At 43.8% G+C, this 15008-nt stretch overlaps 1 protein-coding gene across 3 annotated transcripts in view; it reads left to right on the plus strand.

Moving 5' to 3' along the window:
- The window catches only part of TSPAN9 (tetraspanin 9), a 328064-nt gene that overhangs the window by 293650 nt on the left and 19406 nt on the right, over window positions 1-15008 (plus strand). For all 3 annotated transcript variants that reach the window (XM_072145432.1, XM_072145433.1, XM_072145431.1), the window contains 2 exons: window positions 14246-14347; window positions 14443-14574. In XM_072145432.1, coding sequence (XP_072001533.1) covers window positions 14246-14347; window positions 14443-14574 — 234 coding nt within the window. The remainder of the gene's footprint in view (window positions 1-14245; window positions 14348-14442; window positions 14575-15008) is intronic.

The following is a 15008-nucleotide window of genomic DNA, read 5'->3' on the forward strand; positions in this document are numbered from 1 at the left end:
CAGCTCCATTTATTTGAATAGGATCTTAACTGTAGTGACTCAGTGCAGCCACTATACAGTGGACGGCACTGTCTGCTTACTATTTCCTTCTATACTCATTACCTGACTTGTGGAAGTTTTGGTTATTGTACCCCCACCAATCTGATATTCATGGCCTTAGGAGCGGCCATGAATATATTTTAGCCTGGAAAATCCCTTTAAATACGAAGAAGTCCTTAGTTTCTATAAACCATTGCTGTTACTTTTACTTTAGATCGGAGGAGGGTCTATACTTTGTGCAGGTGCCTCAGCTGTCTCCAGGGGATTATTTTTGTCTCCAGCTGTGCGGATTATTACAAAAATTCCAAATTTAGAATTTCTATTTTTTTTTATCCCTTTAAATCATCACTCTCCTCATATTAATAACCTGGAACATTAGGGAAGACAGATGTTTAATGCCCTCAAATTGGACTCAAAACTTTCTTTCTCCATTCATTTCCAACACGCCGAAAAATAATAAACAGCTGTCACCGGAATATGCTTTATTGGGCTGTATCCGATGGATTCGGGGCCCCGTTGTTCGGGATGGTAACGGCGCACATTGTGCCGAGTGTTTTCGTTACATTTGCATATTAAATACCTATTGAGAGGATTAAACCGCTCCATAAAACGGAAGCGATCGCGAGATGTGGCGGCCGGTGACAGGACGTTTCATACGGCTGATTAATGGCCGACTGGAGCCATCTCGTATTAGAAGCGACGCTCCCGAAATCTATGTTCATCAGACATTAAAACCTCTAATCTGAGGCCACTGGGGCGACTCGGACTTCCTTATATCCAGTGAAAATTGAGAACATTTTAATCTAGGAATTATATTATATTTATAGTCAATTTCTAAAGTAAAATTCCTTAAAGGGGTTGGCCAGTTTACCTCATGTTTTTGTAACGTGTGTGTAAGTGTGGGGGAGCTGGATATGACGTAATTTACCAATATACATCTAGTAATAGTTCTGCTTCGCTTTCTGATATGTAATGTGAATCCTCCTGTCCTTTACCTCATGATTTTACCTCATGATTTTACCTCATGTCTTTTACCTCATCATTTTACCTCATGTCTTTTACCTCATCATTTTACCTCATGTCTTTTACCTCATTAGCCAGACATTCCTATCCACAAAATGGCGGCAGATGGAGGGTCATGTGATCTCTATCTGTCCATAAACAATAGCTCTGCCAGGGCCTTATGATAGTATTCATGAATATAAGATTAACGTCCTGGCAGATGAAGTAAAAGATATGAGTAGAGATGAGCGAACATACTCGTCCGAGCTTGATGCTCGTTCGAGCATTAGCGTACTCGAAACTGCTCGTTGTTCGGACGAATACTTCGCCCGCTCGAAAAAATGGCAGCTCCCGCCGTTTTGCTTTTTGGCGGCCAGAAACAGAGCCAATCACAAGCCAGGAGACTCTGCACTCCACCCAGCATGACGTGGTACCCTTACACGTCGATAGCAGTGGTTGGCTGGCCAGATCAGGTGACCCTGGGATAGACTAGCCGCTGACCGCGCTGCTCGGATCATTCTGTGTCTGGATGCCGCTAGGGAGAGAGCTGCTGCTGGTCAGGGAAAGCGTTAGGGTGTTCTATTAGAATAGTGTTAGGCAGGAGTGATTCTACAAGAACCCAACAGCCCTTCTTAGGCCTACAATAACGTTATACTTTTTTTTTTTTATTTGCTTGTGGCTGGGCTTTCTGGCACTAGTAGTGCAGCTAGTACCATATTGTGAGGAATTAGCAGGGGGACTTGCTACCGTTGTGTTTAGCTCTTAGTGACACACATATCCACCTCAAACACCAAAGTGGGAAAATTTATTAGGGGTTTGATTTCAATTAGGCAGAGTCTGCTATTTACTTTTTATTTTACGTTTATTTTTTCATAACTCAGCGTCATCTCATCAGTGTGCTTTCATACTTGGCTAGAAAATAGCCATAGGAGAATCCAAACGGCTTACTTACGCCTACAGTAGCGTTATATATATTTGATTTCTGGTTGATCTGCTGGTGGCTGTAGTTTCTGCAGTGCATGTACTTGCCAATTGTGAGCAATTTGTAGTGAGACTTGCGACCGCTGTGTTTTACGCTTAGTGACGCACATATCCATCGCAAAGACCGAAGTGGGAAAATTTATTAGGGGTTGGATTTCAATTAGGCACAGTCTGCCATTTCCTTTTTATTTTACGTTTATTTTTTCATAACTCAGCGTCATCTCATCTGGCATAGCAGTGTGCTTTCATACTTGGCTAGAAAATAGCCATAGCAATAGGATAGCATTGTTTGGTTTTAAAAACTAAAAAACACTAAAAAAAACTAAAAAACACAAAAAAACACAAAAAAAAGTAAAAAAAAAATTAAAGTTATAACTTTCATTTTCAAAATGTTTTACCCGAGGGCTAGGGGTAGAGGACGAGGGCGGGGACGTGGGCGTCCAACTACTGCAGGAATCAGAGGCCGTGGTCCTGGGCCGGGTGAGACACCACCTGCTGATGAGGGAGCAGGGGAACGCCGCAGAGCTACACTCCCTAGGTTCATGTCTGAAGTTACTGGGACTCGTGGTAGAGCACTGTTGAGGCCAGAACAGTGCGAACAGGTGATGTCGTGGATTGCCGACAATGCTTCTAGCCATTTGTCCACCAGTCAGTCTTCCACGCAGTCCACCCATGTCACCGAAATCGGCACTCCTCCAGCTCCTGCACCTCAGCCTCCTCCCCCCCAGTCTGCCCCCTCCCAGGAAAATTTGGCATTTGAACCGGCATACTCTGAGGAACTGTTTTCTGGACCCTTCCCACAGTCACAAACCACTTGTCCGGTTGCTGCTGAGCAATTTTCCGATGCCCAGGTTTTCCACCAGTCGCAGTCTGTGGGTGATGATGACCTTCTTGACGTAGTGGAAGAAGTGTGTAAAGAGGTGTCCGACGATGAGGAGACACGGTTGTCAGACAGTGGGGAAGTTGTTGTCAGGGCAGGAAGTCCGAGGGGGGAGCAGACTGAGGGATCGGAGGATGATGAGGTGACAGACCCAAGCTGGGTTGATAGGCCGGGTGAACACAGTGCTTCTGAGACGGAGGAGAGTCCTCGACCAGAACAGGTTGGAAGAGGCAGTGGTGGGGCCAGACGGAGAGGCAGGGCCAGACCTGGTGCATCAGCGCCAAATGTGTCAACTAGTGAAGCTCCCGTGGCGAGGGCTCCTGCGGCGAGGGCTAGATTTTCAGAAGTCTGGAGGTTCTTTAAGGAAACACCGCATGACCGACGGACTGTGGTGTGCAACATTTGCCAAACCAGGATCAGCAGGGGTTCCACCACTAATAGCTTAACTACCACCAGTATGCGCAGGCATATGAATGCTAAACACCCCACTCAGTGGCAACAAGCCCGTTCACCTCCGGCCGTGCACACCACTGCTCCTTCCCCTGTGTCAGCTGATAGTCAGCCCCCTGCCCAGGACCCTGCCACAAAAACCCCATCGTCGCCTCCACGATCCTCCACAGCATCCACCAGCGTTCAGCTCTCCATACCCCAGACGCTGGAGCGGAAACGCAAATATAGTGCAACCCACCCGCACGCCCAAGCCCTTAATGTCCACATCTCCAGATTGCTCAGCCTGGAGATGCTGCCCTATAGGCTAGTAGAGACCGAGGCCTTTCGCAACCTCATGGCGGCGGCCGCCCCTCGGTATTCGGTCCCCAGCCGCCACTACTTTTCCCGATGTGCCGTCCCAGCCCTGCACCAGCACGTGTCAGACAACATCATCCGTGCCCTGACCAACGCCGTTTCTGACAAGGTCCACCTGACCACGGACACGTGGACGAGTGCTGCCGGGCAGGGCCACTATATATCGCTGACGGCACATTGGGTTAACTTGGTGGAGGCTGGGACCGAGTCTGACCCTGCGGCTGGTCATATACTGCCGACGCCAAGGATTGCGGGGCCTACCTCGGTCCAGGTGTTTCAGGCCTACTATGCCTCCTCCTCCTCCCACCCCTCCTCCACCTCCTCCTCCGAACTACCATCCGTGGGCATGGCGCCATCAGTCGGTAGCTCTAGGCACAGCAGCAGTGCCGTCGCTAAGCGACAGCAGGCGGTGCTCAAACTGCTGAGCCTAGGCGATAAAAGGCACACCGCCCAAGAACTATTACAGGGCATCACGGCGCAGACTGATCTGTGGCTGGCACCGCTGAACCTGAAGCCAGGCATGGTTGTGTGTGACAACGGCCGTAACCTGGTGGCGGCTCTGCAACTCGGCAGACTGACACATGTGCCATGCCTGGCCCATGTGTTAAATCTGATAGTTCAGCGTTTCCTCAAGACATACCCCAATCTGTCTGATTTGCTCACGAAGGTGCGCCGCATCTGTGCGCATTTCAGGAAGTCCAGCACAGATGCTGCCACTCTCAGGGCAGCGCAGCGCCGCCTCCAACTGCCCGCTCACCGACTGTTGTGCGACGTGCCCACGAGGTGGAATTCAACACTGACCATGTTATCCAGAGTTTACCAGCAGCGCAGAGCGATTGTAGACTGCCAGATCTCAACTTTCACCAGAACTGGTAGTCAGGTCAGTCAGCTTCCTCAAGTCTACAATGAGGAGTGGACGTGGATGTCTGATATCTGTCAGGTGCTGAGTAACTTTGAGGAGTCAACACAGATGGCCAGTGGCGATGCCGCCATCATCAGCCTCACCATCCCGCTGCTTGGCCTGTTGAAAAAATCTCTGATCAGCATGAAGTCGGAAGCTTTGCGCTCGTCACAAGAGACGGGGGAAGAAGATTCCCTTGTTGATAGCCAAAGCACCCTTAGGTCTGTTTCTCAGCGCATATCGGAGGAGGTGGAGGTGGAGGAGGATGAGGAGGAAGAGGAGGAGAATGTTGGCGAGACACAAGAGGGGACCATTGTTGAGTCCTTCACTGTTCAGCGTGTATGGGCAGAAGAAGAGGAGTTGGAGGAGTTGGAGGAGGAGGAAATGGACAGTCAGGCCAGTGAGGGGAGTGAATTCTTACGCGTTGGTACTCTGGCGCATATGGCAGATTTCATGCTAGGCTGCCTATCCTGTGACCCTCGCGTTCAAAGAATTTATTCCAGCACCGATTACTGGGTGTTCACTCTCCTGGACCCACGGTACAAGCAAAATCTTTCCACTCTCATCCCTGGAGAGGAAAGGAGTGTGAGAATGCATGAATACCAGCAGGCCCTGGTGCACAAGCTGAAACACTATTTCCCTTCTGACAGCGCTAGCGGCAGAGTGCGTAGTTCTGCGGGACAAGTAGCGAGGGAGAGTAGGCGAGCAGGCAGCTGGTCCAGCACTGGCAAGGGTACGCTTTACAAGGCTTTTGCCAGCTTTATGTCACCCCAGCAAGACACTGTCACCTGTCCCCAGTCTCGGCAGAGTAGGGCTGATCTTTACAGAAAGATGGTGAGGGAGTACGTAGCTGACCATACCATCGTCCTAAATGATCACACAGCTCCCTACAACTACTGGGTTTCAAAGCTGGACATGTGGCACAAACTGGCGCTGTACGCCTTGGAGGTTCTTGCCTGCCCTGCCGCTAGCGTCTTGTCCGAGCGGGTTTTCAGTGCAGCTGGTGGCATCATCACCGATAAGCGTACACGCCTGTCGACTGACAGCGCTGACAGGCTGACGCTTATTAAGATGAATAAAGCCTGGATTTCTCATAATTTCCAATCTCCACCAGGTGAAGGAAGCTCAACCTGAATAATTTATCCACTCCTCCTCCTCCTCCTCATTTTCCTCCTTCTCCTCCTCTTTGTACAGTAAAGCAGAGGAAACTGGCTATTTTTTGACAGGGCCCACTGGCTCTAGCTATAGTACTTTATGCATTTAATTTTTCTGGAGGGCCACCGACCCGGTCCTCTGTTTTAAACAATTTTTGGGAGTGCCACATACAGGCACTCAATCTATTCAATTTTTCTGGAGGGCCACCTACCTGCTCCTCTGGTTTGAAAACTTTTTTGGACTGCCACATACAGGCACTCAATCTATTCCATTTTTCTGGAGGGCCACCTACCTGCTCCTCTGGTTTGAAAACTTTTTTGGACTGCCACATACAGGCACTCAATCTATTCCATTTTTCTGGAGGGCCACCTACCTGCTCCTCTGGTTTGAAAACTTTTTTGGACTGCCACATACAGGCACTCAATCTATTCCATTTTTCTGGAGGGCCACCTACCTGCTCCTCTGGTTTGAAAACTTTTTTGGACTGCCACATACAGGCACTATCCAAATTAAATTGTCTCCATAGCAGCCTCCACACGTTGTCTCCATTGCTACCTCCAAAAGTCGTCAATATAGCTGCCTCCATACATCGTCCCTTTATCAAACGAGGTGTGTCAGGCAGAATTTTGGGTTGTTTTCATGGCTTCCACAACAAACTTGTTAACTTTGTCGCCACCCTGCTGTGTTATCCACAAAATATACTGGCAAACTTTTATCATTTACCAATATTATTTCAGCGCTTCTTGCGCATCTGTTTACATTCCCCTCACCCGCCATATCCCAAACTTATAAGAACGCTACTACACTTAACTTGGTGCACGCTGGGACCGAGTCTGACCCTGGGGCTGGTGATATACTGCCGACGCAGAGGATTGCGGGGCCTACCTCGGTCCAGGTCTCAAAGGCCTACTATACCTCCTCCTCCTCCCACCCCTCCTCCACCTCCTCCTCCTCCGAATTACCATCCGTGGCCATGGCGCCATCAGTCGGTAGCTCTAGGCACAGCAGCAGTGCCGTCGCTAAGCGACAGCAGGCGGTGCTCAAACTGCTGAGCCTAGGTGATAAAAGGCACACCGCCCAAGAGCTATTACAGGGCATTCCACATCAAACTTGTTAACTTTCTCGCCACCCTGCTGTGTAATCCACAAAATATACTGGCAAACTTTTATCATGTACCGATATTATTTGAGCGCTTCTTGCTCACCTCCTTTGGTTCCTCTCTGCCACCCATTGGTTTGAAGCCTGAGTCCATTTAGGGTATGTCGCCATGCCACTCTCTAGCCTGCCGCTGCTGCCGCTGCCTCTGCATGCCGTCCCCTATAGTGTCAGGGTCAATTATTGGATGTTTTACATGCTATCTAGCTTCATTCTGTCACTCTGTCATGGCCATGCTGTTGCCCATAATTTTGGCATAATGGTGCGATTAAGCAGCCTCAGAGGCATCCATGCATGCTGCCCCTGCTGTTTCCTGTCCATTTCCGTGGTGTTTCCATCCTTTTCTGAGGTTCCCAGGTGTTTGGCCAAGCTTCCCTGTGCAGAGCCTTGGTCCCCTTGAAAAATGCTCGAGTCTCCCATTGACTTCAATGGGGCTCGTTATTCGAGACGAGCACTCGAGCATCGGGAAAAGTTCGTCTCGAATAACGAGTACCCGAGCATTTTAGTGCTCGCTCATCTCTAGATATGAGGTAAAATGATGAGGTAAAAGACAGGAGGCTTCACTTTATATATCAAGAAAGGGAAGCAGAATTATTAATAGATGTATGTCGGTAAATTACCTTATATCCTGCCCCCCCACATACACACATTACAAAAAACATGAAGTAAAGTGTCCAACCCCTTTAATTCTAATTATTCCTTTAGAATAATTCTAATGATATTGTCAGGGTCATCAAATTGGTGGGGATCCAACAGGAACAGGAAGCGGCTGAACAAAGTCATTGCAGCTTAGCTCTCATTCACACGAAGAAAGCTAATCTGCAGTAACCTGGACTGACCACTAAATACGAAATAGAACCACACCCGTTTTTCAACAAAGTGGGGCAGGGGCTGGAAAACCAATAAGAAGTCACGATTGCCTGCCCATGACACAGAAAACCCGGCATACAAGGCATGAAAAATACCCCCCTCTGAGACTTTTCTAGGAACGAGATGGTGCTCCTGACCTTGTGGCCACACCCATGTTGCACCATAATGCTAATTTGCATATAAATAAAAATGAAGATTTCTCTACAGCCAATGTAATACTAGTAGTAATATTCTACTCCATAGAAAAGCACCTTAAATACCAAATACATCCTAGAGATCATTTCTATCTATATTTTGGAAGCCAAATCTAATGGTTAACCTTAAACCAAAAGGGAAAATATATTTTTGGATCCAATCCCAGTTTTGACCTGAAGTAAGAAGCAGCATAAATAACAACCCGTGTGAACAAGAGATTATTGATTTAGTTTTCTTCTTTGAGGTTGATCACAGAACCTAATTTTTTTTTTTATAACATTTTTTTTTTTATTAACAGGGGGAGATTTTTTTTACCTAAAAATAGTCATCTCTGGCCGAGGGCACGAGAAGCGAAAATAAAACTTGAGTTATTACATTAAAGAGAATTGTCTAACTATAAAATTAATTTATATATATAATTTTTTATCAAAAGGTGGAGATTGAAAATGAAAAAATAAAATGAAAAAATTAATAAATAAATGTAAACAATAATTATATTTATGGGCATTAGGGGCCGAGTCATTGCTGCTGGGGCACCTGATTTCTGCTTCCTAGATCTTCTTTCTAAAAGGGATATAATTTATAGTTTAAAGAGTTGGTGCTGGGAAGCATATAAAAACAGGTGCCATGGACCTGCCCCTGATGAACAAAGTAGCTAATTTGCATAAATATATATTTTTTTTTAAATGACTGATCGAGAAACAGGGAAAATATGTCTGGAACAGTGATAAAGTGTCCTACACAACACAATTTTTACTTGTGTGGGGATTTGGGAACTGGTAGATGACACTTTAAGGAAACCTACCATCTCTGATCTAACTATTAAGGTAGATCCTGTGGCAGGTTCCTCTAATAAATGCCCTTTTTAGGGCTCATCCTTCAGTGCCCGATAAGTTTGTAAATCCTTTTTTTCCCTAATATCCAAATTAGTGAAAGAGGTTACTGGGCGTGGAGTAGCCAGAGCTGAGGCTACACGGCACGGCTACTCCACGCCCCAGTAGCCTCTTTCGATGCTCCTACTATATCTCCAGCTCCAGCTACTAGGAGCTGCATGTGGAAGATCTCAGGGTAGGAGGATCAAAAGAGGCTACTGGAGTAGCTGTGGCGTGTAGCTTAAGCTCCGGCTACTCCACGCCCAAGTAGCCTCTTTCACTAATTTGCATATTAGGGCAATAAAAGATTTACAAACTTATCGGGCACTGAAGGATTAGCCCTAAAAAGGGCACCAAAGGCATTTATTAGAAGAATCTGCCACCGGATCTACCTTCATCCGAGATGGTAAGTTTCCTTTAAGTGCTTAAAAAATGTTAATGAACAATTAATATGTTTAATGATTTCAAATAAAATGAAGATATCTATCTGGGGAATGTATGGCTCTGTTTGCCGTATATATAAAAAAAAAAACACAACACAATGACAGGGACCAGTGGCACCCAACAGACTTGTTAAAACAACAAAAAAATATTAAAATTTTTACATAATGGAGGCTCACATGCAAACAATAACTTACACTTCCAGTATTTTTTTTAAATATGTTAAAAAAATTTTGAACATATTTTTAAAAAATACTGGAAGTGTAAGTTATTCTTTGCACGTGAGCCTCCATTATGTAAAAATTCCCCTGTCTTTAAATCTCCCATACTGGAATGAAATGACTCTGCTGATCACGGTCTAGTCTACACAGCAAAGCTAATAGTCAACTTCAGAAAACTGTATTTTTCCACCTATTTTTCAGGGATATATTAAAACCTCCTCCAAATATATAAATAAATAGTTGATTTTTTTTTAGAGGGTCAATTCCATATTTTATTTTTCTTTACCTATTCAAAAATTCCTCAACATTTTTTTTTTAAAATTATCATGCTTATATTCATTTCCAAAAATGTTCTTAAATTTCAACGAGGGATAACTTTTTACAAACTCAACATTTCATTTTTTTAAAACAAGTTTTCGAACAATTGAAAAACAATTTTGAATTTTAACCCATTATGATTTTGAGTGCTGCCTGACAAGTCAGTGATTTCTGTTAATATAGTGCGACAATCACTTAGAAAAAGAAACAAAAGTGACTTGTGCTCATCATCTGTCTCTTACGCTTTTAAGATTTTTTTTTTGTGGGTAGAAAGCAGTGCGAGTGAATAACAAACATTTTTCTTATCATTACCGACGTTCCTTCGTTTAAGTAGTGGCTCATTTGCATATCAAAGTGGTAGGCTGCTTGTATGGATGTCTATTTTTTTTTTTTTTTTTTTGGGAGAAGCAATTGCCATCGCGTCTAACAGGATTTGAGAGACTTAATAACGTTGTAGAAGAACTTCAAAGTTATAGCAGCCGGTTCCGAATAAACGTAGAGTTTGCAATGACGGCAGAAGTAATGGGTCCCATTTAGACCAATTAAAAATCCATTAAATCTGTGGGAATATCAAAGTGTGCTCCTAAAAATCTGAATCCTGATGGTTAAAAGGGAAGTTCACCTCTTCAAAATACTAGTGAATAAGTAATTTTAGTAATTACAGAGATATTTTTTGTATTTCTGTGACCCAGTCTAAACAGCAAAGCTCATCGTCACCTGCAGAGAACTAGGAATTTCAGACTGTTGTTATCTTTCATCATTTAAGTCTCCGGAAGTTCTTTAGAATTGTCATTTGCCGTTAAACCCCTCCTATAATAAGTTTGTTCTGATTTATTCTGTTCCATTCTACACAGCAAAGCTTATAGTAAGGTGCAGGAAACAGGTATTATCAGCCTGTTGTTTATGCTTTAGTGCCCATTGTGAATATTTTTCATGGATATCTTAAAGAATTCATCCCACTATTACAAAAATGTATAGTAATAAGTTTTTTGATGACACAATAGTCAGACAATGTTTAGGAATTATACAAATTATACAAATTTTAATGTTACGATTCAGTTATCTGTTTTAATATTGGGGAAATCTTGCCGTGAGAGGAGATCCTTATGATAGCGCATGTATTTTTTATAAAATATTGAAGTCTTGTAAAATATATTCCTTCAGTAGTTAAATCGAATCTGTCATTATACCCTTTATCCACTAATAAAATTACTCTGCTGATCTTGGCACAGTCTACACAGCAAAACTAATAGTCTGGTGCATAAAACTATAAGTGTTATCCATTTTTTTCTGCATGATCTACACCCCACCCTTCAGGAGCTCAAGAGAATTGCCCTTTGCCACAACAACTCTTAATATCTATTGAGATAACTCTGCAGATCATGAAGCAATCTAAACAACAAAGCTGCAAATAACTAAAGATGTTGGCCTTCTTTTATCTTGCATAATCTATGCCTCCAATAATTCATAAAACACTCACTTGTCATTAGACCTAATGAGATGAATCTGCTGTTCATGTGCCAATCTATACAGCAAAGCTGGTACTCAGTGGCATATTTCTGTGTGTGCAATGTCCCCATTTTTTTTTTTTCATAAGCAAATAAAAAAAAGCCTACCACAAAATAAATGTTAAAAACAGCTTAAATGTAACCTACCATTACAATCAAGCACCAGGGACACATAATCAAAAATCCAGGCACCGTGACTGTGGTAATCTTGTTATTGTTATCCATGGGCTTGTTCTTTCTAAAATCAACCTTCAAAATTATGCTAATGAGCCAGAAGTGTTATGTAGGGTGTACCCTCAAGATGTAGCTTCACAGGCTGTTACACTGTGCAGGAGTGCACTTCCCTCCTACTGTGGAAGATTACAGAAGCCTGAAGGAGGGAGAGACAGTGTAAACCCCCCAGAGCCCTTCTTACTCATTAACATAATTTTAAACATTGATTTTATAAGGAAGGAGGCCATGTATAAGAAATATGAGATTTCCACAGTCACGTTGCCCAGATCTAGGCGTAAGTTTGATTTCCGTTAATTTACTCACTTTACTTTGCTTTAAATGTAAATATTCCCATTTACTCCAAAATAAATTCAATTTTACAAGTTTTTTGCCATGGACCAAAGATTCCCGAAATAAAATAATATATGAAATGAGAACTTCATAAACTCCAGATGTTTATTGTCCACAAGTTGAGAGCGATGCACAATTGGTTTTTCATATCAGGAGCGCTTGGTTCACAGACCTTGCATTAAGCGCGCTCCACTGCACATTAATTGAGAAACACTCCTCAGACGACGACGCAATTGAGAGCATTAGCCGGCAAGAAATGTAGGTTACATACAATTTTGGATGAACCGCTGCCCTCCTTTGAGCAACCGGTTTATTTTTAAAAACCCATTGTGGAAAGTATTCACGTCGTCACAGCTCATATATTTGACTTTGTCAAGTTGTGTAAAGGTCAGTCCATGCAGATTATTATTTTTTTTTTATCCAGTGCTTTGTTATCCCGGTCATATTTATGCAGATCGGGTCTGTTTTTCTCGTTTTTTTCCATTAAATCAGTTGATCAATTTAAAAAAAAAAAAATCATGATTGACTGCAAATGGAAAAAAAACGTATATCAATCTGGTCAATCCCATCTATCAGTCATCAAGGCCATTTTGGAATTATTTCTGTGACCTTACTGGCTATTAATAGGTCAAGGGGAAATTGAATTTTTAATGCATTTTTAGCTAAAGGGATTGATCACTTTTTAAGAACCTTAGTGGCTCATTTACTAAGGGCTCCGCGGCCGCACTTTCGTCGGGTTTTCTGAATTTTTCAGTTTTGCGTCGAATTCCACCGGGATTTTGGCGCACGCGATCGGATGATTTTCACACGACAGAAATCGGGGGGCGTGGTCGTCGGACAACCCAACGGATTCGGAAAAAACGTGGAATTTAAAAAATGAAATGTGTCGCAAGATCAATGCATCGGGAAGAAGCAGGTGAACTCCGGCGGAGCAGCGACACCTACTGGATATCGGGCGCATGACCTTAGTGAATCCCGGAAGAACCCGAATCCACGTAGGACAACGCGCCGCGGGATCACGACAGGACCGGGTAAGTAAATGAGCCCCATTGTGTCCTCTTGATAGTAAAGATGGTTCATTGCTTGGATCTGAGAGCAATCGGCTATGATATCTGCAGGAGGACCTAGAACTCAATTCTGTATTTCACTGCAGTGCCCCCACAGGTGAACTAAAGAATTACATGGTGTCAGGAGGATCGCCATGTAATATACAGAGTCTCCAAGAAAGACTCTTCAAAGTTCTTCAATGAGAACTCACTTTTGAATATGAATATGCCCCCAAAATAGCTGTCGTTGGCTTCCCCAGCTCCTTCTCTACTGCATTCAGTTCAGACAGAAAATAAAAACTTAACATTTTGGGATTTTGGGGGGTTATTTTGAAGACTGGTTTAAAGCCTAGAGGTGGGAATCTGCTTGTTGTGTTCAGGGGGTTTCCATCTGTGACTCTCTTGGATTAATGACCTAATTGATGGTTTACGTAGAAGAGGGAGGACTCCACACCAAAGATCTAATCGTGCCCTTAATATAGTTCTAAAATTTTTTTCATATGGGTCAGAAGAATTGGAATGTTGTTTTTTCCCTTAATTCCTTTCTATTGACCTTTGAACAAGTTCCCGTCCCTACTTTGCAATGTAGATTGTCTAGATTGGGGGGATATTTAAGAAGAAAATATCATGCTCCGGAGGCCATTCTGCAGATACTGCCCACTCCCAGTGGACCATTGTTGATGGAATCACATATATCAGTGAGGGCAAACCTTTTAGACACCGAGTGCCCGAACTACAACCAAAACCCACGTATTTTTTGCAAAGTGCCGATGCGACAATTTAAGCAGTAACTTATTACTCCCTGTTCTGTCACATGTTTAAATTGTATAGGCACCACAAGGACACCAATACAGTAGAAGGAAGGAGTAGAAGTTTGGATTATCATTGTAGCTTCCTTCCTAGGTCCTGGGCTGCCTAGGACAGCAAGAGGCCTTGAGTCCTGTCTGGCGAACTCTGCACTGGGGTGATGGCAAGGGTGCCAATAGAGAGGGCTCTGAGTGCCACCTCTGGCACCCGTGCCATAGGTTCGCCACCACTGACATATATTGTGCACATGATGTTTGGGCCAATGGGTGTCCTTAAACGTGATTTCGAGTACGTGGCCCAGAAGGCACATGTTCAATGAACATGATGTCCTCACCAATGACCCATTGGGAGTGGAAGTTCGGTAGAACATTTGAGAAGCCTCCTGTAGCATTTTCTTCCTTTCAGGCGTCGTATGCAAAATAAGAAAATTACTCTTGCACTCTTGTTCCCATTCAAAATTTCAAACCCTTTCATCTCTTCTTCTAGGTCAATGAGAACGCAAAGCAGGATTTGAAAGACGGTTTGTTGCTTTACAACACGGAGAACAATGTTGGGCTGAAGAACGCTTGGAACATAATTCAGGCTGAAGTAGGTTCCTTGATTTTCATGTGTTCGTTGTGTATGGCGTATTATTGTGTGGTTGTGTGAGGCGGTATTTATGGGGTTATTCTGGCTGATTTCAGATGCATTGTTGTGGAGTGACAGATTATACCGATTGGTATCCGGTACTGGGAGAGAACACAGTTCCGGATCGATGCTGCATGGAAAACTCTCAGGATTGTGGACATAATTCGACCAGCTTAGTATGGAAGACAGTGAGTATGATTTGGACGTGGTACAGTTATCCTGTACCTCAGGACGTAGGGTCAAAATCCAACTGCTCCATGACTAAGCAGACTATCAGTATGGGAAGTGACAACTAGTCTCTTAGGTCCCAAGTGGTAGGACCTTTGCCCCTGTTGAGAAACTGTAGACTCGTTGTCATCCATATTGTATGATCTGTATCTAGACATTGTCTGTCTCGAATGTTATCATTCCAAATGTGAATTTCTAAAGTACAGTTTCCTTAATATAACATAAAATATATCTATAGGTCATGGAATTTTTTTTTTAAACTAGATTCAAAGAAGATCAGATTGGAGGTTCCAGTTGGGTCTCGAAATGGGACATTTGCCCATCCTCCATGATCCTTTAGTCTAGCATTATAGAGGACCTGTCAGGGCAATTTGGGACACTTTACCAAGTACCT

This window comes from Engystomops pustulosus, chromosome 4, assembly GCF_040894005.1.
Source record: "Engystomops pustulosus chromosome 4, aEngPut4.maternal, whole genome shotgun sequence".
In the NCBI taxonomy this organism is placed as follows: domain Eukaryota; kingdom Metazoa; phylum Chordata; class Amphibia; order Anura; family Leptodactylidae; genus Engystomops; species Engystomops pustulosus.